This window comes from Oncorhynchus tshawytscha, linkage group LG27 (genome assembly GCF_018296145.1).
Source record: "Oncorhynchus tshawytscha isolate Ot180627B linkage group LG27, Otsh_v2.0, whole genome shotgun sequence".
NCBI classification, from domain to species: Eukaryota; Metazoa; Chordata; class Actinopteri; order Salmoniformes; family Salmonidae; genus Oncorhynchus; species Oncorhynchus tshawytscha.
The window spans coordinates 2,460,001-2,486,461 of NC_056455.1; the positions used below are offsets into that span (position 1 = coordinate 2,460,001).

General features: G+C 41.6%; 1 protein-coding gene across 1 annotated transcript in view; it reads right to left on the reverse strand.

The window, feature by feature from the left end:
• LOC112225807 (pre-B-cell leukemia transcription factor 1) overlaps positions 1-26,461 on the reverse strand; it is a 100,454-nt gene that overhangs the window by 65,639 nt on the left and 8,354 nt on the right. The window contains exon 3 of the mRNA XM_042307092.1: positions 24,812-24,975. Within this exon, the coding sequence (XP_042163026.1) occupies positions 24,812-24,975 (164 nt within the window). The remainder of the gene's footprint in view (positions 1-24,811; positions 24,976-26,461) is intronic.

Sequence of the window (26,461 nt, forward strand, 5' to 3'; positions counted from 1 at the left end):
TGGATAGTATGCGGCTCCATGTGCCATTGGATAGTATGCGGCTCCATGTGCCATTGGATAGTATGCGGCTCCATGTGCCATTGGATAGTATGCGGCTCCATGTGCCATTGGATAGTATGCGGCTCCATGTGCCATTGGATAGTATGCGGCTCCATGTGCCATTGGATAGTATGCGGCTCCATGTGCCATTGGATAGTATGCGGCTCCATGTGCCATTGTAAAATGTTCATTTTGGCAGGTGAAGACATTTCTATAAAACACAATGTATTCTGAATCAGGCACAAGTAAACATACAATAAGACAGGAGCAGAAGAGTGGGTGGACAACCTTGGCAAATGTTTTCTCTTCTGGCAGCATGAAAACTTGGGTTTGAACAACAATACAAAAAACATCAGTCAATCATTCCAAAGTAATAACATTGTGATTTAGAATTTCCCTGCTAACAATGGTTGCCTGTTTGATATTTATCCATTATTCTACTTTTTACACAGACTGATGACTCACCAGCATTTCATTGGAATTGAATCACACACACAGACACACACACACAGACACACACAGACACAAACAAACACTATTACCCACTGCATGTATCTCAATACAATGAGATGTTAAAGTATTATTTGACTGAATGAATAGCATTATACAGTCGTTTACTTGTTGGTATAAGCCAAAGTTGGCCAGAGGGGTGTGTGTGTGACTGTGAGTGTGTGTGAGGCTGTGCCACTGTCAGTGCATCGTAGCGGGTGGGTGTTAGCCTACACTAAATACAGAGGTCAGATTCAGGTCAGTTAATGAAACATCATTAAGTAAACCCAACCCAGATGAGATGTTGCATATTAACTGTCTGTGTTTGTCTCATTTGATGAATCAGCCTGAACTACAGCTGAAGTGCCTCATCTCATCCCACTGGTGACAGTGATCATTTCCACCAAACAATTTTACCCTCTCTACTACTAAAGTAAATGTCAGGCAGTATTAACATACTCATTTATAGAAAACCTCAGCTGTCCCTTCTACCTCCCACCCCTTTTCCCCCTCCCCTTTCCCCCCATGCACCCAATCACCCCTCTCAAAGAGGGTTATCTCAACGATGATGAAAAATGACTCCGGAAAAAAACATGATTTGACACATTATCTCAATATTAATGGAGTTTGAGCGAATAATACGCTTGGGTTTTGAGGCTTATTAATCAAGGTATGAGAGGGTAAAGAGCTGCCAAGTACAGTTAAATGTCACTGTCAATCTTACTGAACCTCACTTTTCCCTCTGCTGCCACAGAGGTGTCACCTCGACCCGATGGTGGTATTTATAGACATAATACTGTCTTCTGCTCTTTGGACCGGTCGCCTTCTATGTTTTCGCCAATGACGGTCATTCTAGGCAACTCATGAGTATAAGTCAATTTGGTACTGTAGCGAGAGTGATTGGAAGAGCAAAGCCTTAGAGCTGGACTTTCTGAAATCTCATGAGACCACATAGAACATCATAGAATCTCAAGGGTGATTCCCTAATGGCAGTCCATTGGGCTTTAGTCAAAGTATTGCACTATATAGGGAATATGGAGCCATTTGAGAAGCTATCCAAGACAACCAAAGCCAAGTTTGTCTGCATGACCTATGAACCATTAGAGAAAACATGTCCTTCAACAGCACTATTCAAGTCTGCTCATTGTTCATTGTGTAAAATCTACAGGTACTGTAGGCATAAGCGCTATGGCTTGGTATACAGTATACTTAGGGTGTTCTACAGGGCAATTGTTATGATATAAAGGATGAGTTTCTAATGTTATACAAATCTGTCAAAGCCCCTGGTTTTTGAAACCAATGAACAGCCATTGAAGCTAAATAAATCCAGCTGTGCCAATGTCACGTGTTACTGTGAATACAAGGAACACACAGGCCTGATTCAGTTAGAAGTGATCATCCTGACGATCCAGCGGAAAAGCCTCAGTATGTCATATCAACCTACCGCGTAGAGCATGCCAGCCATCTGAACCACCAAGAGTCTGTACGTGTGCACTTTGTGTGTGCACTTTGTGAGTGCACTTTGTGAGTTACTGTTTGCATTAGGGCATGTGTCTGGGCCTTGGTGGGCACAAGTGAGGAAAATATGTTCAGCTATCTAGCACATTCTATTATACAAAAAAATCTATTCTATTATAAAATTGAAGAAGGGTTTCAATTTCTCACCCTCATTGTGTCATGAATAAATGATGAGGTGTGTTTGAATTAATCGCTCCTCTCGTCTCAATGTCCTTTACTGTGTGTCCATTCTAAAGTTCTCTAAATGGCAGACAGGCCAGTACATTTCCTGCTACAAGCCAGGTGCTGCTAATCTGATCAAGGGGAGAAAGCTATCTCACATTAGCCGATGGCTGTGTCCTTCTGCAGGACGATATCTCACATTAACCAATCGCAAACTATGTCCTCTTGTAGGAGAGACCTACTGGCTGTTCCCACTGATTTGTAGTGAGCAGCATGGAGGAGGATGAATCATGCTGTTCCATCATCGACTTGAAAAGACAAAACTTTACACAATATCCCCCTGATACAGTATGGACGAAGGACTCAATGCCCCCTAGTCCATGAATCATACATACTGTATGTTGTATAGTTGATAATGCCATGTAATCACTGTCTCCTTACTGCACATCCTCTGTTCTGTATTAGGGTTCATGTGTTCTCTACATTCATGTGTGGCAAAGAGGGACTGAACTTCACAGTACTAATTGAATTGGTCACCGTCGTTAAGTAATTAACAGCTCAGGGGCAAACGAGCCCAACGAGCCACAAAGGTCTTAGAAACCAGGAAATGGGGAGATGAGAGTGTGCTTCCCAAATGGCACCCTATTCCCTATATAGGCCCTGGTAGAAATGGGCTGTGGTCAAAACTAGTGCACTGCATAGGGAATATGGTAAAATTTGGGACACAGAAGTGGGTCTCCAAGCTCTACTGAAAAGACTAATGGGAAAGCTGGGGGATGGAGCCAATGTTACAGTAGCTTGCCCTCAATCACTCAGACATTTAACGACAAAGTCAAAGCTGTGGATGGAGAGAAAGGCGACTTTGTTTCAAAGGGAGTCACAGACAAAGATAATACAATAATGAAAATTTAATTTGTGGAGGAAATTAATGTTTTTTTAATAGAAAATCATACCCTGCTATTATTGTGCGAGTGAAGAGACACTCCTATCTTCAATTCCCAGATATCTGTAGGTCAAAACAGAGGAGAACATTTATATTTTCACCAACTGATGGCGGATTATGAGAGGGAAAATAGTACAAAGGGGTTATTTGGGGTTAAAAGTTCAGTTCCCTGCAAACTGCAAGCTCACTTTCACTGCTATGTGAATATAATACCCCTGAACCCTGTATCTTCATGTGCATTTAGTTCATTTGAATAAAGCTAGCAGAAAAAAACAAGCAGCAACATACAACAATGAAGCTAGCAGAGAAGCACAAGCAGCAGCATACAACAATGAAACTAGCAGGCAATAATGGGTGCGCTGCTATTTGATATTGAGCAATTAATGTCAGATCATGCAATGCCATTTAAAAGGCTCCGTTCATTTGAGGAATACAAAGGAGATGACATTTTGAAAGGCCCCTGGTTCGCTGCCACAAAGTCTTTCAGCAATTACTCAAATTAATGCTAAACACTGATGACTTCGCCTTTGGATATGGAAACAGAAAATAGAAATTAACAACATGGGAGAACAGTATGAAATGATACACCAGGGAAGGTTAGATATTTTTTTTGTTTGTTGGCTTCATTGCGTTGTGGGAAACTTTTTCTCTGACACATCATGTGTGTAACAACATGTCAAAATGTCACTGTGTGGCTTCCCCCCGCGTTATTTCTCAGGCTAAAGCATTTAATCCCCATGGAAGTCATGATAGATTTAATGAAAAATATACATTGAAATTCTGGAACTATGACTCTAGTGATTCTGTTATGAAGAAGAGGGAAAAATGACTAAACTAGAGGACCATCGCACTTTCCCCAAAATTCCTTTGGTGTGTGAAACCCGCGAATTCAGATTTAAAAAAATTAAAAGACATGGGTCGGCACTCTGAGTGTACAAAACATTAAGAACTCCTTCCTAATATTGAGTTGCACCTCATTTTGCCCCCAAAACAGCCTCAATTGGTCAGGGCATGGACGACAAGGTGTCAAGTGTTCCACAGGGATGCTGGCCCATGTTGACTCCAATATTTCCACAGTTGTGTCAAGTTGGCTGGATGTCCTTTGGGTGGTGGACTATTCTTGATACACATGGGAAACTGTTGAGCGTGAAAAACCCAGTAGCATTGCAGTTCTTGACACATTCAAACCAGAGCGCTTGGCACATACTATCATACCCCGTTCAAAGGCACTTAAATGTTTTGTCTTTCCCATTCACCCCCTGAATGGCACATATACATGTCTCAGTTGTCTCAAAGCATAAAAATCCTTCTTTAACCTGTCTCTACCCCTTCATCAACACTGATTGAACTGGATTTATCACGTGACATCAATAAGGGACCATCGTTTTCAACTTGATTCACCTGGTCAGTCTGTCAGGGAAAGAGCAGTAGTTCCTAATGTTTTGTACAAACAGCAGTTAAATGTAGTCTAATTTTGATGGGCGGCAATGAGGATATTCTAGATCAATCCCACACGGGGGAACACGTGCATGGCATTTCCATGGTTTTACTCAAACTCTTACCTGATCTACTCTGGTAATTCTGTTCTAGGAACAGAGCTTTTAACCACTCAAACTTCCACTTACACCTCTATAAAGAGAGGAGACAGCAGAGGGAGAGAGCCACCATGTGAGCTTCTGAGAAGTAAGGGAGAGGAAGAGGGAGAGAGCCACCATGTGAGCTTCAGAGAAGTAAGGGAGAGGAAGAGGGAGAGAGCCACCATGTGAGCTTCAGAGAAGTAAGGGAGAGGAAGAGGGAGAGAGCCACCATGTGAGCTTCAGAGAAGTAAGGGAGAGGAAGAGGGAGAGAGCCACCATGTGAGCTTCAGAGAAGTAAGGGAGAGGAAGAGGGAGAGAGCCACCATGTGAGCTTCAGAGAAGTAAGGGAGAGGAAGAGGGAGAGAGCCACCATGTGAGCTTCAGAGAAGTAAGGGAGAGGAAGAGGGAGAGAGCCACCATGTGAGCTTCAGAGAAGTAAGGGAGAGGAAGAGGGAGAGAGCCACCATGTGAGCTTCAGAGAAGTAAGGGAGAGGCAGACAGAAACAGTGAAAGAGGCAGGGAGAGAATGAGAGAGAGGGAGAGAGGTAGGGAGAGACAGGGAGAGAATGAGAGGGAGGGAGAGATAGAGGAAGGGAGAGATATAGGAAGGGAGAGAGAGAGGGAAGGAGAGAGATAGAGGAAGGGAGAGAATGAGAGGGAGAGAGAGATATAGAGGAAGGGAGAGAATGAGAGGGAGAGAGAGATATAGAGGAAGGGAGAGAGACAGGGAGGGAGAGAGATGAAGGAAAGGAGAGAGATAGAGGAAGGGAGAGAATAATACAGAGGGAGATAGATAGAGGAAGGGAGAGAGAAATAGAGGAAGGGAGAGACAGGGAGAGGAAAAATGAGAGGAAGAAAGAGAAAAAGAAAAAGAGAAAGAGAGAGAAAGAGAGAGAGATGTTAAATTTTACTATCTGTCAAACCAAGAGTAAAGCTTTCCCTATACCGTAGGCTACAATTTTCATTTCACATTAATGACAGTCTGGTATTTAATGCTGTCAGTGATTAGGAAATGTAATTTTTTAAATATATATATCCAAAGAGCAACATGACATAATTGTGGCGAGAGGTCTGACTGTGTATGAGCTGGAGTTCAGGGTGCCTTCAGGCCACGACTTGTATGATCTCAGCTCCTCAGCCTTTCATGTCACCTCAACTCAATTAAGATGGATTGGGATGAGTTGGACCACAGAGTGAAGGAAAAGCAGCCAACAAGTGCTCAGCATTTGTGGGAACTCCTTCAAGACTGTTGGAAAAGCATTCCAGGTGAAGCTGGTTGAGAGAATGCCAAGAGTGTGCAAAGCTGTCATCAAGGCAAAGGGTGCCTCACTTTGAACAATCTCAAATCTAAAATATGTTTTGATTTGTTTAACACTTTCTTGGTTACTACATGAATCCATATGTGTTATTTCATAGTTTTGATGTCTTCACTATTATTATACAATGTAGAACAATTTTAAAAAGAAAGTAAAACCCTTGAATGAGTAGGTGTGTCCAAACTTTTGACGGGTACTGTATATCATAAGCCCTTACTTTAATAGCTTAGTTTTACCCTAACCTACAGGTCTGAAACTCCTGGTTTGCAGGCCACATCAGGTCACATTATGCTGGCTTGAAAAGTGATGTATTATTCCTTTTGGAATCCAGCCAGAGCAAGATATCCAACAATTGGAACTTTAATAACCTCTTAAAGATTGGACCCTTTTTTTCACAGTAGTTACTACATTTGAACATAAAAAAGATTTTATCAAACAAAACAATGCTACTTTTTATCTCTGGGACCCTCAGGATGACAAATCAGAGCAAGATTACTGAATGTAAGCACATTATTTACCTTCAGAGGTGAATGTATCAAACCAGTTGCCGTGAGAAAAGTTTTTTGTTGTCCACTCTACTCAAACAGTAGCATGGCATTTTTTCACTGTAATATCTACTGTAAATTGGACAGTGCAGTTAGATTAACAAGAATTTAAGCTTTCTGCCCTTATAAGACATGTCCATGTCCTGGGAAATATTCTTGTTACTTACAACGTCATGCTAATCACATTAGCCCACGTTAGCTCAACTGTCCCGTAGAGGTTTTAAATCACCCGCAACCTGCATTCAGGTTGACTGCCAAGGTAGGGAAGATTGATAAGTGAAACAATTCTAAAAAACAACCTGCAATAGAGCATGCTCGGAAATATGATATTGCTGGGAATTTTCGTATCAGAAGTACTGCACCATATAAGGACTAGGATGCTATGTGGGCCACAGCCAGTATTTCATAAGACAATGTACTGTGAGGCTGATAGACAGTAAATGTTTGTCAGGCTTCATCTCCGATTGAATCCTGGGAGAACGACAGCTCCCCATTGATTTGAGAGTGGGTGGACTCCCAGAGATAACACAGTGCATAATGGGAATCAGGACACCCTGACCTTCAACGTCTGAGACTCTGAGGCGTGCCTCAGACGGCACGTTTTTTAAACAAGTAAATGTCACAATTTGACCCCCGACCTTTTGAAACTCCTTTGTAGATTCCCAAAATTATACTGGACAAGAGAAGAACTCAACTCTTGCTTTATCTATGCTTAGAGTGCCGCTCTGTGTCCATTTGTTCAAAAAAACTTAGGCATCACAATTGAAAAAGGCTAGGCTTTGGAACTTTCCAGTATTCCCTTGATAGGTATGACATTTGGATCTATGAAAACCACCAGTAGGGTAATTTCTGATGTGTTTGACTTCATCTGGTTTCCTGCTGCTTTCCAAACGCTACAGTACCTCAAAGAAAACCCTGCTTTTTTGACTCGCCTGCGTGCCTGTGTGTGTGTCCTCCTGTTTGGTTCGCTGGCCAACAAATCACAGCTTCAAGCTGACGGCTGAGGTTGGCTGGTTGGCAGGATGCAGTGGTGTGGCATAGTAATTGTGTGTGTGTGCATGTGTGTTTGTGTGTGTGTTGTCATTGTTGTGGTGTGGTTATTGTATTGAGAAAGAAGCATTAGAGGTGGAGCCTCTGCTGTGCAGCTCAGTCATAGCTATCCTGTCAACTTACTCCGGACAGATTCCTAGCTTCTGGGAATGACTGACCGACTGACTGACTGACTGCTGCTTGCTGTTTTTCAGATGATACAGCCTCACTATCCATTGCCAGAGAGGGTGAGAGAGCCTTAAACCATAAACAAAATATTGTAAAACATAAGTATTGTTTGTCTCACTCTCCCCAGGTCGTTATTCTGTTCTCCAGCCTTCTTCCTGGCATGTCATGGGAGGCAAGATAACAGCCCATGATCATTATAGGCCAGGAAAAAGCACATTTTGAAGTTATTCATCAAGAAGCGGCTCACACAAGGGCCACGAAGGTCTAGCTGTTTTCTTAAAGAGCATTTCTAAGAAGAACATGTATTTTTTGGGAGAAAGCATGCTAATGACTGTGCTGCTGTCTATATGGAACAAAATTATACGTATGTCTCCACAACCTTTATTTATTTCCTCCAACACACATGTGGTGGGAGAATAGAGCAGTAATGGCCATCATTTGTACAATACGCCAGACACCCAACCTGACAGAGATGACTATTTATCCTTTCCCTTCAGTCGGTCACCCGGTATAACATATGGGGAATCAACAACCAATCATATTCACCTGAAAACTAAAAACAGGCCCAACAGGCCGATGAATGCATTGGGGTGGAAGGGTAGCGTAGTGGTTAGAGTGTTGGACTAGTAACCAAAAGGTTGCAAGATCAAATACCCAAGCTGACAACTTAGGTGGACTTGTTCCCCTAGATGTTGCAAGTCTTGGGTCTTGGTTTTTATTTTCAGATTACAGATACTTTTGAAAAACTAGATTACTTTTTGAATTCAGAAAGGAGGTTTGCGAAAAAAATATTTGACACTTCTCACTTTTCTCAATGACATTCAAATCAGCATTGAAAAAAGGCGCAAGTTTTAAGTTTGTTCCACCTGAGCGAGTCTGACCACAATGATGACACTCGAAATGTGTTCGGGGAAAAGAGCAGGAATAGGCTTTTGGAGGCTAAAATCCAAGCTATGTTTTCCAATGGTAAAACTGTTGTCGGCATCCAAAGGTTATTCAACTTGAATAAAGGCTTGGAGGTAAGGATCACAGCAGAGGTGTTGTCAATGGCGATACGATTATCACTATTTATTGATATCTACATAGCGCATTGATGTGAATCATACTGCTGCTCTCTCATTTAGCTATTTGCGCATTAAGGATTGTGTTTGTTGTGGATGGTTGTTCACAAATCTAAATGTGTATTTGAAGCCAATAATGGTTGAATTCAAGAAGTTGAAGCTGCCTATCAATCATTGTTTTTGAAACCAGTGGAGAGCCAGGGAAAAATGCGCTCTTGAAACAGCAGCATTGTGCAGATGCAAGCCTATGGAATATAGTGACTTACGAAAGTATTCACCCCCCTTGGCACTTTTCCTATTTTGTTGCATTACTAACCCCCCCCAAATCAATTTTAATTCCAGGTTGTATCTTTGATTCATACAACATGCCTACCACTTTGAGGATGCTAAATATTTTTTGGGGGTGACACAAGCAAGGGTGGGGCGGCAGGGTAACCTAGTGGTTAGAGTGTTGGGCTAGTAACAGGAAGGTTGCAAGTTCAAATCCCCAAGCTGACAAGGTATAAATCTGTTGTTCTGCCCCTGAACAGGCAGTTAACTCACTGTTCCTTTTTTTTTAAAGCAAGAAATAAGACAAAAAAAAAACAGAAAACTTGAGCGTGCATAACTATTCACCTGCCAAAGTCAATACTTTGTAGAGCCACATTTATAGCTTCATGACTTTATTGAACTAATTATGTGACTTCTGAAGGTAATTGGCTGCACCAGATCTTATTTAGGAGCTTTATAGCAAAGGGGGTGAATACATATGCAAACACCACTTTACTGTAAAAAAAAAAAAAAAAAAAAATGTAAACAAATATTTTCTTTCATTGCACTTCACCAATTTGGACTATTTTGTGTATGTCCATTACATGAAATCCAAATAAAAATCCATTTCAATTACAGGTTGTAATGTAACAAAATAGGAAAAACGTCAAAGAGAATACTTTTGCAAGGCACTGTAAAAGTGGGGCTTTGCTCAATCTAATTCATGCTGATAAAAACAATCCATATGCCTAATGGACACATGCTCAAACTTGCACACTTTTGATAGACTTAAAGGGGAAATCTGTAGTTGCCTCGTTTATTTTTGGACATACATTGTAAATGTAAACATTTTGGACATACGTTGGAAATGTATAGGCTCATAATATGGTTAAATCAATAATGTTGATATCATGGATGGTCAGTCCTTGCATCCATAGCTCTATCTATTAATCTGAGAGTGGTTACATTTCTCCAGGCCCATCCCTCAGCTTTTTACCAAAACAGAGGCGGGCGGCCATTTTGTTATTGTTTCATCTGTGGATTTGCCCTTTAAACATCTGCATATTATCAAAATATATCAAAGTGTCACCCACAAAAAGGTAAATAATAGGCCTATAGCAAATGCAGCACATGACATTCATTTTTCACATGTAAATAGCACTTTTCAGTAGTGCTCAAAGCATGCCATTCCATGAGCACAGCATTTATTTTTCAACTTGAGTCAATGAGGCCAGTCAGTCCTCCATGATAACAAAATCATAAACAACAGAGTAGGGCTGGCTAATAAGTCCTTATTTTTGGCGTCATGCTCAGGTAAAACATTTAGGCTAATCTATACTTCCATAGATTATGTAAACCTTAAACTTTATCTTGCAATAGATGTTGCTCAATTGGTAACATTTATTTTTGATCACTGCCAAAGGTGCTTCTACGTATTGAGTGAATACTTATGTAAATTAGATATTTCTGTATTTAATTTTCAATACATTTGCAAAAAATTCTAAAAACATATTTTCACTTTGTCATTATGGGGTATTGTGTGTAAATGGGTGAGAAAAGTAAATCCATTTAATCCATTTTGAATTCAGGCTTAAAGAATAACATTTTAATGATAACATATTTTGTTACGATCTTACTTGGCCAAAAAACATTGCCATGTTCATTTGTGTTCCATCTTTTGTGACTGTGGAATTTGTATAGAGCCTCATAATCATCACACATAACATAACCCGGCACGGCTATCATCATCCCATTTGACCATTTCACCAAATCTTTACGAAACATTACTTTTCTGGACCTCCCTTCTCTTTGTTTTCAAATCTCCTTTCATAGCTTTTGTCTTATTGAATTAAACTCCAACATTGTCTCTTTTACCGTAGTGTATCAACATGAGCTTTTTCTGTCCGTTTCCAAAAGCATTTGGCAACTGTCTTGTGTCCTGTTTGGCCCTGTCCAGGGGCATCATTGGATGGGGCCACAGTGTCTTCTGACCCCTCCTGTCTCAGCCTCCAGTATTTATGCTGCAGTAGTTTATGTGTCGGGGGGCTAGGGTCAGTTTGTTATATCTGGAGTACTTCTCCTGTCCTATCTGGTGTCCTGTGTGAATTTAAGTATGCTCTCTCTAATTCTCTCTTTCTCCTTTTCTTTCTCTCTCTCTCGGAGTACCTGAGCCCTAGGACCATGCCTCAGGACTACCTGGCATGATGACTCCTTGCTGTCCCTAGTCCACCTGGCCGTGCTGCTGCTCCAGTTTCAACTGTTCTGCCTGTGATTATTATTATTTGACCATGCTGGTAATTTATGAACATTTGAACATCTTGGCCATGTTCTGTTATAATCTCCACCCGGCACAGCCAGAAGAGGACTGGCCACCCCACATAGCCTGGTTCCTCTCTAGGTTTCTTCCTAGGTTTTGGCCTTTCTATGGAGTTTTTCCTAGCCACCGTGCTTCTACACCTGCATTGCTTGCTGTTTGGGGTTTTAGGCTGGGTTTCTGTACAGCACTTTGAGATATCAGCTGATGTACGAAGGGCTATATAAATAAATTTGATTTGATTTGTAGGCTATTTGGCACGTGTAAAGTTACTATACTCTCACACTGAAATGGCACTTCACAAATGTAACACTGACATTATCCAGCCCAAACTAGAACAATCAAAACACACAGAGAGCACATAATATGATTAGACAAACAGTGCTGTGGTTGCATCTTTCATGAGAAAAAAAACTGAGATTAGAATTTTTGTGAATTTTTCTCTCTTATATTATTCGCAATTACTCTGAGATTCAACAAATGATTGGCATCAGCTATGTGTACATTTTCACAGCTCGTAATACAAAACTCCCAACTGGTCACACGCTGCCAGTCTTTCATTGAAACAACCTGTCATTGTGCATTCCTCTCTCACCACACAACCATTGATTCAAAATAAACTTTTAATGTGAAATGTAACGAGAACATTGGTTTAATCACCAAAATCCAACATAATATATTTTCATTTTAACTACCACTTAATCCAATAGTGAATAATGCAAGATATGTTTCAAATCGGCAATTGCTGAAAATATTATGCTACAGTATTGCAAATTACAGTAGATTGCACAGTTTCCACATTAGACAATACACTTACATTACCCAACAAAATTGATAGAAAATCTATAATTTCCATGATATATATTCAATGTGCAATCAAAGGTGTAATCAATTAAGACATCCTCTACAATCATTAATGCAAATTATATATATATATTGTATATATTTCAATTGCAACCACCACAATATTTATTGTAGATGTACTGCTGTAATCAAATTAAATAATCGAAATTAAAAAAATTAAATGAAGGAAAATAAAACGTTTAGCACACATTCACTTCCAAAATCATATCAAATCAATGTTTATTTGTCAGGTGTGCCAAAAACAACAGGTATTTCACCTTACAGTGAAATGCTTAATTACAAGCCCTAACCAACAGTGCAATTTTAAAGTAAAAAATAGGTATTAGGTAAACAATAGATAAGTAAAGAAACGACAAAAATGTAAAATGACAGTGAAAATAACAGTAGCGAGGCTACATACAGATGGTACCGGTACAAAGTCAATGTGCGGTTGCACCGGTTATTCGGGCTGATTGAGGTAATATGTACATGAATGTATATGTAAAGGGACTATGCATAGATTATAAACAGAGAGTAGCAGCAGCTTAAAAGAGGGGTTGGCGGGACACAATGCAAATAGTCTGGGTACCCATTTGATTACCTGTTCAGGAGTCTTATGGCTTGGGGGTAAAAGCTGTTGAGAAGCCTTTTGGTCTTCGACTTGGCGCTCCGGTACCGCTTGCCATGCGGTAGTAGAGAACAGTCTATGACTGGGGTGGCTGGGGTCTTTGACAATTTGTAGAACCTTCCTCTGACACCGCCTGGCGTAGAGGTCCTGGATGGCAGGCAGCTTAGCCCCAGTGATGTATTGGGCCGTACGCACTACCCTCTGTAGTGCCTTGCGGTCGGAGGTGCCGTACCAGGCAGTGATGCAAGCCTGTCTTGAGCATTTGGCCATAAATTCTCATCCACATCACAGTGAATGTCCTCATTGTTCATGCACTGCAGAAAAAAGGTTTTGGCATGGCGAATTCAAGCTTGACATTGGTGTGCATTGATGTCGTCGTATGCCTCATCCATGGCCAGAAGGAGGGTGGCATGCTCATGGGGATGGCGATCGTACACCTTCCACCTCCATGCAATAGGGTTGAGGAAAGGAGAGTACGAGGGCTGTTATAGGGTCATGCATCAGGTTCCACCTCTGCATGGTGGAACCTGACATTGTCCCACATAATGAGATAGGTGACCCCTTCACCTTCATAGGCCTGCTCAATTTAATTGAGAAACACAATGAGGTATACAGCATTGTAGGATCCTAGTAATGGCCTACGTCCTATCACATCATCTTCAGCGATAGCTGCGCACATGGAGATATTTCCCTGTCATTGTCCAGGCACTTGGACAGTCGCCTGTTGGCCAATAAGGTTACGCCCAAGGCACCGAGTTTTGACCAGAGATATACTTGGGATGGTTCACAGCAGCATCAAGCACCATCATCCTCTGAAAATACATTTTGGTTAGTTATTTGTAGGGTATAGTTCCAATATGATATTGTGAAGTAGCATGTGCATCAAATAGTAACAGTAATACAGTATATAGTGCTGTACCTGAACATACTCGGCCCGCAGTTGTTTCACCCAGTTGAAGGTTTCTCTCAAAAGGCACCAGGTAAATGTGTTTCATAGATAACTGGTGCCTCTTCAAAAGGCAGGTGATTCTTGGTAGGCTGATCGATGCCACATTGGCAAAGGTGTCATTGTTTTCCTCAACAGCCTGCTTTAATTCGGACAGCCATAAGTCATTCCTGGCCCTCACAATTTCCACCACTGCCCACTCCTGCTGGTCGGTCAGCACGTGACTATGGCCACCACCATGGGATCTTCTGTCAATTCTGAGGGTAAGAATACTGTAATATCTTTTGTGAATTTACATACATTACAATATATAATTTACTGTAAATGTAATGATAAAGCATAGTGCATATTCTGAAAACTTACCGGTTTTCTTGGAGAAATGTTCTCATGATCGGATTCACAGTTGATCTTTTCAGATTGGAGTGTTTACGGACATATTCCATCTCTCCCTATCCCAGTCTGCTGTCCCCACATGCTTCAAGATGTTCACCATTGTTCCTGTACACAAGAAAGCAAAAGTAACTGGACTAAATGTATATCGCATCGTAGCGCTCACTTTTGTCATCATGAATTAGCTTTAAAAGACTAGTCAAGGATCATATCACCTCTACCTTACCTGACACCCTAGACCCACATCAATTTGCTTTCCGCCCCAATAGATCCACAGACGATGCAATCACCATTGGACTGCACACTGCCCTATCCCAACTGGACAAGAGGAATACCTATGTAAGAATGCTGTTCATTGACTATAGCTCAGCATTCAACACCATACTACCCTCCAAGCTCATCAATAAGCTCGGGAGCTGGGTCTGAACCCCACCCTGTGCAACTGGGTCCTGGACTTCATGATGGGCCTCCAACTCAATCATCACGTTTGCAGATGACACAAAGGTAGTAGGCCTGATTACCAACAGTGACGAGACAGGGAGGAGTTGAAGGTCCTGGGAGTGAGGTGCCAGGGAAATAACTTCTCACTCAACATCAACAAAACAAAGAAGCTGATGGTGGACTTCAGTAGACAGCAGAGGGAGCACCTACCTATGGGACCGCAATGGAGAAGGTGAAAAGCTTAAAGTTCCTTGGTGTACACATGACTGACAAACTGAAATGGTCCACCCACACAGACAGTGTGGTGAAGAAGGCGCAACAGCTCGTATTCAACCTCAGGAGGCTGAACATTTTTGGCTTGGCACCTATTTTTACAGATGCACAATTAAGAGTATCCTGTTGGTCTGCATCACCGCCTGCTATGTCAACTGCACCGCCGCAACCGCAGGGCTGTCCAGAGGGTGGTGCAGGCTGCCCAACGCATCACCGGCGGCAAACTACCTACCCTCCAGGACACCTACACCACCCGATGTCACAGGAAGGCCAAAAAGATCATCAAGGATAACAACCACCCCAGCCACTGCATGTTAACCCCGTTATCATCCAGAAGGTGACGTCAGTACAGGTACATCAAAGCTGGGACCGAGAGTCTGAAAACAGCTTTTATCTTAAGACCATCTGACTGTTAAATAGCTATCACATGCACCTGAGAGGCTGCTGCCCTATAGACATAGACTTGAAATCACTGGCACTTTAATTATGGAACACCAGTCACTTTAATAATGTTTAAATATTTAGCGTTACTCATCTCATATGTGTATACTGTATTCTATTCTATTGTAGTCTATGCCGCTCTGACATTGCTCGTCCAAATAGTTATGTATTCTTAATTCCATTCCTTTACCTTAGATGTGTGTGTATTGTGTATATTGTTGTGAAATTGTTAGATTTTACTGCACTCTTGGAGCTAGAAGTACAAGCATTTTTTATTTGATTTGAATTGATCTGTCAGCCTCTGCCATGGTAAGGCCTCTGTTTACTACATGGTCATCGATGACGGCCCGAACTTCATTAGACACAACAGTTCCCTGCCGCCTGCCTCCCTCTCTCTGATTGTCCATCTCTTTGACAGGGCCCATGCCCACCTCTTTGAACTCTTTGACGGGGCCCAAGCCCACCTCTTTGACCTCTTTGATGGGGCCCATGCCCACCTGTCTGATGAGCCCCTTTTCCACAAGCTCTTTGATTTCTTCCTCTCCTTTGCTTTCTTTCCTGATCCATGTTGAAAGAAATTGGAAGTGTTCAGCTCACACACACCCTTTTTATATGGTGACCAATTGTGGTTACCACTGTGTGAAATCATTTAGCAGTATGGAATAGTCATTATATAAGGTTATCATGTATCATCATGTAATTTTATATGTTTATACTTCACAAACACACATTTTATTTATTTAAATCCATATACTGTGTGTTAGACAAGACAGTTTAAAATCTATAGATTTACCAAACAGTTAAGTGGATAACCATTAATTAAGCACAGTTGGATTAAGTGATGATCAAATGAGAAGAGAATCATATGAAAAGTATTGTGAACATTGCATTCCGAAAGGCAATTATTGAATTATATGAAAGGTATTTCTAGATGAAACATTGATTAGGTTTGGTGAAAAGATACTGTGAGATTTTGGGTTTTGTACTTAAAGTACCAGCCAAAAGTTTGGACACCTACTCATTCAAGGGTCTTTCTTTATTTCTACTATTTTCTACATTGTAGAATGATAGTGAAGACATCAAAACTATTAAATAACACATCATGTAGTAACCAAAAAAGTGTTAAACAAATCTAAATATATTTTAGATTTTAGATTCTTCAGAGTAGACACCCTTTGCCTCGATGACAGCTTTGCACACGCTTGGCATTCTCTCAACCAGCTTCTCCTGGAATGATTTTCCAACAGTCTTGAAGGAGTTACCACATATGCTGAACACTTGTTGGCTGCTTTTCCTTCACTCTGTGGTCCAACTCATCCCAAACCATCTCAATTGGGTTGAGGTCGGGAGATTGTGGAGGCCAGGTCATCTGATGCACAAATCCATCACTCTCCTTCCTGGTCAAATAGCCCTGGAGGTGTGTTGGGTCATTGTCCTGTGTGTTGGGTCATTGTCCTGTTGAATGCTGTGGAATCCATGCTGGTTAAGTGTGCCTTGAATTCTAAATACATTACTGGTGGTGGTGATGTTGGTTGTGGTGATGGTGGTGGAAGAGGGTACAGACAGTAACCAGCCCAGCCAGACAATTTTCTTGCAATTGCAATTTAGAATTTAGAGTCTGGAGGAGCAGATGGACGGCAAGCAGTCAGACAGTTGCTGTCATCAACTTATCCTGAATCAGCATCAGAGAGAGAAAGTGAGAAAGAAGGAGAGAAAAAAAAGAGAGAGAGAAAGAGAGATAGAGAGCAAGATAACATGTGTGTGTGTGTGTGTGTGTGTGTGTGTGTGTGTGTGTGTGTGTGTGTGTGTGTGTGTGTGTGTGTGCGCGCGTGCAGAGACAGTTGTGTTTGGTGGTCTACTGTTTGGTCTGCATTCAGAATTTTAAAAATCTCATTACAGAAACAGACGATTCAATCATTTATGACACACAATCCTCTTTTCTCTCTTCACTTTATCTTCGATCGATTTAGTATACATTCCCAAAGATTGGAAAGCAGCTGTGGTCATCCCCCTCTTCAAAGGGGGGGACACTCTTGACCCAAACTGCTACAGACCTATATCTATACTACCCTGCCTTTCTAAGGACTTCGAAAGCCAAGTCAACAAACAGATTACCGACCATTTCGAATCCCACCATTCCTTCTCTGCTATGCAATCTAGTTTCAGAGCTGGTCATGGATGCACCTCAGCCACGCTCAAGGTCCTAAACGATATCTTAACCGCCATCGATAAGAAACAATACTGTGCAGCCGTATTCATTGACCTGGCCAAGGCTTTCGACTCTGTCAATCACCACATCCTCATCGGCAGACTCGATAGCCTTGGTTTCTGAAATTATTGCCTCGCCTGGTTCACCAACTACTTCTCTGATAGAGTTCAGTGTGTCAAATTGGAGGGCCTGTTGTCCTGGCCTCTTGCAGTCTCTATGGGGGTGCCACAGGGTTCAATTCTTGGAACGACTCTCTTCTCTGCATACATCAATGTTGTCGCTCTTGCTGCTGGGGAGTCTCTGATCCACCTTTATGCAGACGACACCATTATGTATACTTCTGGCCTTTCTTTGGACACTGTGTTAACAACCCTCCAGACGAGCTTCAATGCCATACAACTATCCTTCCGTGGCCTCCAATTGCTCTTAAATACAAGTAAAACAAAATGCATGCTCTTCAACCGATCGCTGCCTGCACCTGCCCGCCCGTCCAACATCACTACTCTGGACGTTTCCGACTTAGAATATGTGGACAACTACAAATACCTAGGTGTCTGGTTAGACTGTAAAGTCTCCTTCCAGACTCAAATCAAACATCTCCAATCCAAAGTTCAATCTAGAATTGGCTTCCTAATTCGCAACCAAGCATCCTTCACTCATGCTGCCAAACATACCCTTGTAAAACTGCACATCCTACCGATCCTCGACTTTGACAATGTCATTTACAAAATAGCCTCCAATACCCTACTCAATAAATTGGATGCAGTCTATCACAGTGCCATCTGTTTTGTCACCAAAGCCCCATATACTACCCACCACTGCGACCTGTACACTCTCGTTGGCTGGCCCTCGCTTCATACTCGTCGCCAAACTCACTGGCTCCAGGTCATCTACAAGACCCTGCTAGGTAAAGTCCCCCCTTATCTCAGCTCGCTGGTCACCATAGCAGCACCCACATGTAGCATGCGCTCCAGCAGGTATATCTCTCTGGTCACCCCCAAAACCAATTCTTCCTTTGGCCGCCTCTCCTTCCAGTTCTCTGCTGCCAATGACTGGAACGAACTACAAAAATCTCTGAAACAGGAAACACTTATCTCCCTCAGAAGCTTTAACTTCACTAGGGTAAGGGGCAGAGAACTTGGAATTTGGATGAAAAGCATGCCCAAATTATATGGCCTGCTACTAGGGCCCAGAAGATATGATGCATATAACTGGTAGATTTGGATAGAAAACACTCTAAAGTTTCCAAAACGGTGAAAATAGTGTCTGTGAGTATAACAGTACCGATTTGGCAGGCGAAAACCTGAGAAAAATCCATTCAGGAAGTATTTTTTTTGTTGGTTTTGTAGTTTTCTATTCAATGCCATTACAGTATCATTACAGTATTGACTTAGGACTCAATTTTCAGTTCCTATGCCTTCCACTAGATGTCAACATTCATTCAAAATTGTTTCATGCTTGTATTCCTATAAATGAGGGAGTAAGACCAGTCTGAACGTGTGGACCCTGACGTGTCACAGAGCTTTTTCATGCGCAATCCTGAGAGAGTGTATTTTTTGTTTACCTTTTATATTGACGACATTATTGTCTGGTTGAAATATTATAGATTATTTAGGCTAAAAACAACCTGAGGATTGAATATAAACATCGTTTGACATGTTTCTATGAACTTTACGGATACAATTTGGATTTTTTTTGTCTGCTTGTTTTGACTACGTTTGAGCCTGTGGATTACTGAAGAAAATGCGCGAACAAAACAGAGGTTTTTGGATATAAAGAGACTTTATCGAACAAAAGGAACATTTATTGAGTAAATGAATGTCTTTTTTTTAACCTTTATTTAACTAGGCAAGTCAGTTAAGAACAAATTCTTATTTTCAATGACGCAACCTTCCGGTTACTAGTTCAACGCTCTAACCACTAGGCTACCCTGCCGCCCCGTCTTCTGAGTCCAACCATATGAAGATCATCAAAGGTAAGGGATTAATTTTATCTCTATTTCTGTGTTTTGTAACGTTTCTGCTTGGCTGGTTACTGTTTGTAATCATTTGTAAACTGGGCTATGTTCTCAAATAAACGTAAGGTATGCTTTCGCCATAAGGCATTTTTTAAATCTGACACCGTGGTTGGATTCACAAGAAGTTAATCTTTAAACCTATGTAAAATATGTTTAGTTTTCTGAATTGTTATAATGAGTATTTCTGTATTTGAATTTGGCTTTATTTATTTATTTTGCACCCCATTATTTTTATTTCTACTTTTCACATTCTTCCATTGCAAAACTACCATTCCAGTGTTTTACTTGCTATATTGTATTTACTTTGCCACCATGGCCTTTTTTGCCTTTACCTCCCTTCTCACCTCATTTGCTCACATTGTATATAGACTTGTTTATACTGTATTATTGACTGTATGTTTGTTTTACTCCATGTGTAACTCTGTGTCGTTGTATCTGTCGAACTGCTTTGCTTTATCTTGGCCAGGTCGCAATTGTAAATGAGAACTTGTTCTCAACTTGCCTACCTGGTTAAATAAAGGTAAAATAAATAAAATAAATAAATAAATAGCCCGAAGAAGTTAAACCTGCATATTTAGTTCAAAGAAATGTATGTTTGCAGGCAATATTAACTAGGGAAATTGTGTCACTTCTCTTGCGTTCTATGCAAGCAGAGTCAGGGTATATGCAACAGTAGGGCCGCCTAGCTCGTTGCGAACTGTGTAACCATTTCTTCCTAGCAAAAAAAATAAATAATTTGCCAGATTGTACATAATATTGAAGGTTGTGCAATGTAACAGCAATATTTAGACTTATGGATGACACCCATTTGATAAAATACAGAACGGTTTCGTATTTCACTGAAAGAATAAAAGTTGTTTTCGAAATGATAGTTTGACCATATTAAAATGACCCAAGGCTCGTATTTCGATGTGTTGATTATATTATAATTAAGTCTGATTTGATAGTATAGTCTGAGCGGTGGTAGGCAGCAGCAGGCTCGTAAGCACTAATTCAAACAGCACTTTCCAGCAGCTCTTCGCAATGCTTGAATACGGCGATGTTTATGACTTCAAGCCTATCAACTCCCGAGATTCAACGGGCAATACTATAGTGCCTATAAGACCATCCAATAGTCAAAGGTATATGAAAAACAAATGGTATAGGGCGAAATAGTCCTATGAATCATTTTTATAAAACTACAACCTAAAACTTAACTGGGAATATTGAAGAACTGGGAATATTGAACCACAAGCTTTCATATGTTCTCATGTTCTGAGCAAGGAACTGAAACGTTAGCTTTTTTACTGCACATATTGCACTTTCACTTTCTTCAACACTGTTTTTGCATTATTTAAACCATATTGAACATGTTTAATTATTTATTTGAGACTAAATAGATTTTTATTTATGTATTATATTAAAGTTAAAAGTGTTCATTCAGTATTGTTGTAATTGTCATTATTACACACACACACAAAAACTGGCCTATTAAAATCGGTATCGACGTTGAAAAATCATAAATCGGTCGAGCTCTAGTCGTCACGCAACCCACATATGAGGGCGCGTGCAATTGGCATGCTGACTGCAGGAATGTCCACCAGAGAATTTAATGTTCATTTTTCTACCATAAGCTGCCTCAAACGTCATTTTCGAGAATTTGGCAGTACGTCCAACCGGCCTCACAAGCGAAGACCACGTGTAAGCACACCAGTCAAGGACCTCCACATACGGCTTCTTCACCTGCAGGATCGTCTAAGATGAGCCATCCAGACAGCTGATGAAACTGCGGGTTTGCACAACAAACTGTCAGAAATCGTCTCAGAGAAGTTCAAAGCGCTAGGGTCTTGACCTGACTGCAGTTCTGCGTTGTAACCAACTTCAGTGGGCAAATGCTCACCTTCGATGGTCACAGGCACACTGGAGAAGTGTGCTCTTCAGGGATGAAGCCCGGTTGCAACTGTACCAGGCAGAAGGCAGACAGCGTGTAAGGCGTTGTGTGGGCGAGCAGTTTGCTGATGTCAACGTTGTGAACAGAGTGCCCCATGGTGGCGGTGGAGCTATGGTATGGGCAGGCTATGGACAATGAACAAATATTTTATTGATGGCAATTTGAATGCACAAAGATACTGTGACGAGATCCTAAGGTCAATTATTGTGCCATTCCTCCACTGCCATCACCTCATGTTTCAGCATGATAATGCACTGCCCCATGTAGCAAGGATCTGTACACAATTCCTGGAAGCTAAAAATGTCCCAGTTCTTCCGTTGCCTGCATACTCACCAGGCATGTCACCCATTGAGCATGTGTGGGATGCTCTGGATCGATGTGTGCGACAGTGCGTTCCAGTTCCTGCCAATATACAGCAACTTCACACAGCCATTGAAGAGTGGGACAACATTCCAAAGGCCACAATCAACTCTATTAGAAGGAGATGTGTCACGCTGCATGAGGCAAATGGTGGTCACACCAGATACTGACTGGTCTTATTATCCCCACCCCTACTTTAAAAAAAGGTATCGGTGACCAACAGATGCTTATCTGTATTCCCAGTCATAAGAAATCCATAGATTAGGGTCAAATGCATTCATTTAATAGACTGTTTTCCTTATATGAACAGTAACTCAGTAAAATCTTTGAAATAGTTGCATTTATATATTTTGTTTAGTGTATTTCAAGTAATAACCATGGCAAAGCTAAAGGTGACATCCAAACCAAACTGATTTAACCTATAACCATTGGTGCTCTATGCCTCCATTCCATCCAGCCACACATTTTCAGGCCTCTGTCCGCCAGAAAGCTTATGTGAAAAATCAAAGGCATCAGGGTAAACAAGGCCGCGGGTTGCCTGGACAACAGGCTATCCTACCCCTTCCAGCCTACTCTGTTCCTATGAGAAGAGAGCAATAATGCACTGCTGACAGGTCGCCATAACAGGCAGCAGTACTTTCTAACTGTATTACAAAAGGAGAGCGATATAAAGGGGAGAGGAGAGAGGGTAAAAGAGAAGGGGAGAGTAGAGGAGGATGGGGAAGTAATTAAGGCAGGGAAAAGAGAGAATCCATGAAAAGGAGAGGTAAGAGTGGAGAAAGAAGGAGAGCAGGTAGCTCTAAAGCCCAGCCTCTCTCCTCCCACGCTAGCCACCATAACCATCAATCTGCCATCCATCCATCCCTCCACTCCTGAGCCGGCCTCCCCCTTTGAACCATGCCAGAGAGCGCTAGCTGACTAGAATAGCTAATAAGATAGGAACTAAGAACTTTTTGATGAGAGCCATGGCTGGTCTGGAAAAGCTGCACTACGTGACCAAAAGTATGTGGACACCTCATCAAACATCTCATTCCAAAATCATGGGCATTAATATGGAGTTGGTCCCCTCCTTTGCTGCTTTAACAGCATCCACTCTTCCGGGAAGGCATTCCACTAGATGTTCAAACATTGCTGTGGGGACTTGCTTCCATTCAGCCACAAGAGCAATAGGGAGGTCAGGGACGGATGTTGGGCGAATGGTCCTGGCTCACAATCAGAATTCCAATTCATCTCAAAGGTGTTCGATCGGGTTGAGGTCAGGGCTCTGTGCAAGCCAGTCAAGTTCTTCCACACCGATCAACAAACCATTTCTGTATGGACCTCGCTTTGTGAAAGGGGGCATTGTTATACTAAAACAGGACAGGGCCTTCCCTGAACTGTTGCCATAAAGTTGGAAGCACAGTATCGTCTAGAATGTAATTGTATGCTGTGGCGTTAAGATTCTCCTTTACTGGAACTAAAGGGCCTAACACGAAAAAAATAGAAAAAAAGCCCCAGACCATTATTTCTCCACCAAACTTTATCGTTGGCACTATGCATTGGGTAGTTAGCGTTCTTCTGGCATCTGCCAAAACCAGATTTGTCTGTCGGACTGCCAGATTGTGAAGCGAAATTCATCAATTCATCAAACGCGTCTCCACTGCTCCAGAGTCCAATGGTGGTTACACCACTCAGCCCGAGTCTTGGCATTGCGCATGGTGATCTTAGGCTTGTGTGCGGCTGCTCGGACTTGAAAACCCATTTCATGAACCTCCCAATGAACTGTTCTTGTACTGACGTTGCTTCCAGAGGCAGTTTGGATCTCGAGTGTTGCAACCAAGGACAAATTATTTTTTACACGCTATGCGCTTCAGTGGTCCCACTCTGAGATTTGTGAGGCCTACCCCTAAGCAACTGAGCAGTTGTTGCTCCGAGACATTTCCACTTCACAATAACAGCACTTACAGTTGACCGGGACAGAAATTTGACGAACTGACTTGTTGGAAAGGTGGCATCCTATGACGGTGCCATATTGAAAGCCACTAAGATCTTCAGGAAGGCCATTCTACTGCCAATGTTTGTCTATGGAGATTGCATGGCTATGTGCTCAACTGTATATACCTGTAAACAACGGTGTGGCTGAAATAGCCAAATCCACTAATTCAAAGGGATTTCCACATACTTTTGTATATATAGCGTACTGTCGCAGATTCTATCCCTGCCCTTTGAAATTGCTCAGACACAGAAAATGTAGTTCAAATTGATGATATTAGCTCGTTTGCTTCCAGCAGGTTAAGATCAGCTCAGCATAACAAAAACAACCACCTACTTTCCTTTCAAATCTTAGTTACCAAATCAACCAATGAGATCAATATCCAGTCAATAGTGTTCGGAGGTATCAATAGGTAATGAACCAGGTGCCAAGGTTTCCATTAGCGAACCAATAGAAGCACCCATAAGGCCTATATGTCTGAAACAACCTGAAAATATTGGTGCAGAGTTCTGGTCCGCAACCCAAATCGCACCTTCTTCCCTATATAGAGCACTTCTTTTGACCAGGGCCTATAGGACCCAGTGAACGAGTGCTCGTTCAAGTTCTGCACTTCCCTTCATCGATTTAAAAAGGAAAGCACTGGCATAAGAGAGATTGTGGAAACTCCCCAGCTCATGCTTACACCAATCCAATGCTTTGAAATGTGTGGAGAGAAGGTAACTGACAATAAAATTATTATTTTCACAGAAATGTGGGTTTGCGTTATTAAACAATTCCTATTGAGTGCACATTTTAGTAGAACTAAAATAGAGATTAGAGATTAGTAGAGATTCCTCAGTTCTACTAAAATGTGCACTCAATAGGAATTGTTTTATAACGCAAACCCACATTTCTGTGAAAAGAATACAATTTTATTGTCAGTTTCCTTACTTCTCTCCACACATTTCAAAGCATTGGATTGGTGTAAGCATGAGCTGGGGAGACTGGGATGATAGTTGAGAACAAAAAGTGGAGACTCACCGGTCTTCTCTTTGATCTCACACAGAACGCTGAAGAGGGCAGGCTTCATTCTGTGACAGTTCAGGGCGTGTTTCCTGCCGGCAAGAAAGGAGAGAGAGCGAGAGAGGGAGAAGAAAAAGCGAGGAAGAGAGGGAGTTGGAGGTAAGATTAGAATATATGCCTGCTTGTCCTAGTCATTTCATAGCATATGCCGCGCCACGGAAAAGTGAGCTAAATTAGAATCGATGAGGTTCGTCCATCCAGCATTGATCTAGTAGTGCAAGGTTCTGTATTAATGGACTTATAAAAGCTCATTTAAAAAAAGAAAAAAGTAGTTGTATTATCACACACTCAGTTTCACATTGAGCTTAATATCTTGGTCCCCCATAGCACTGTTATCAAGTTACCGCCAAAGCCATGTTACTTTTATACACACAGTAATTTTTGGGTGAAAGCATACTCTGCTGAACACCCACTCAGTGACACTTGACTTTTAATTATATTATAAACTCTCAATTAGAAAATTAAATTATACAAACTAAAATTGGGCCAGGCGCCATCACTGGTAGACCAGGGCCTTATTACTAACGAGCACGCAGGGCATGTGCCCTGGGGCCCCAACCTCCAAGGGTACCCATCCAAATGATTGTTATTTCCGGCAGCGGGCACCCAAACAAAAAACTTAGTTAGGTACCCAATACTGCTCGGATAGCATATGAACACGGCATAAGCCATGGCAAAATGTTTAGAATAGCAGAAAATTTGCTTTAAAACGGCTAAATTCTCTCTCAACCTCATTGCAAAATGTGTAGGATTGTAGGATTACCACTGGTAGTCATCGCAAAGATTGCAAAGCTGCATGCGGCTCTGGAATTTAAATGGCAGCTCGTGAAAATTCAATTTTAGTAGGGGGTCCTTGCCCAGGGGCTCATAATAGTTAGGAGGCCTTGACATTAAAGTTTGAAAATCCCTGACACAACACACACACAGAAACATGACTCACATATTCCTCATTGCTCTGATCTGTGCAGCGTCAGTGAAGAGCTTAATATTGAGCCCTTCCAGAGTGTCATGATAACTCCCTAGAGCTGTGATCCTCAACTGAAGGGAACCTTTATGATTTTTTTATTTTTTTTGCATCTATGCCTATTTATAAAACCAAAAAACATCTCATACTCAAACTCATGAAATACATTGGGGAATCATGTGCTGAAATATGCAACAGCTAAAACATACAGTCATGGATTTGATGGATAAAATAAATTGACCAAAAAGTACAGGTCAAAATAATACTACCCAAAAGGGGAGCATGACAAAGGTAAAAAGGTGTTCAACTGATGAGCTGTTTTGAAACATTCCCGACACAGGCATCAGAGAGAGAAGGAAACAACCATGATACAACATATGAATGAGTAGGCAACGCCTAACCTCAACACCAGTTGTGTCCATGTAGGAGGCCTAACCTCGGCTATATCATATGGGGAAATGCGTGAGTATTTATACGCCGAGAAGAAGTGTATATTGATGTGTCTGCCGATAACAAGGGAATCGCTCGTTACATTACTTGTTCGAGCGAGTGCA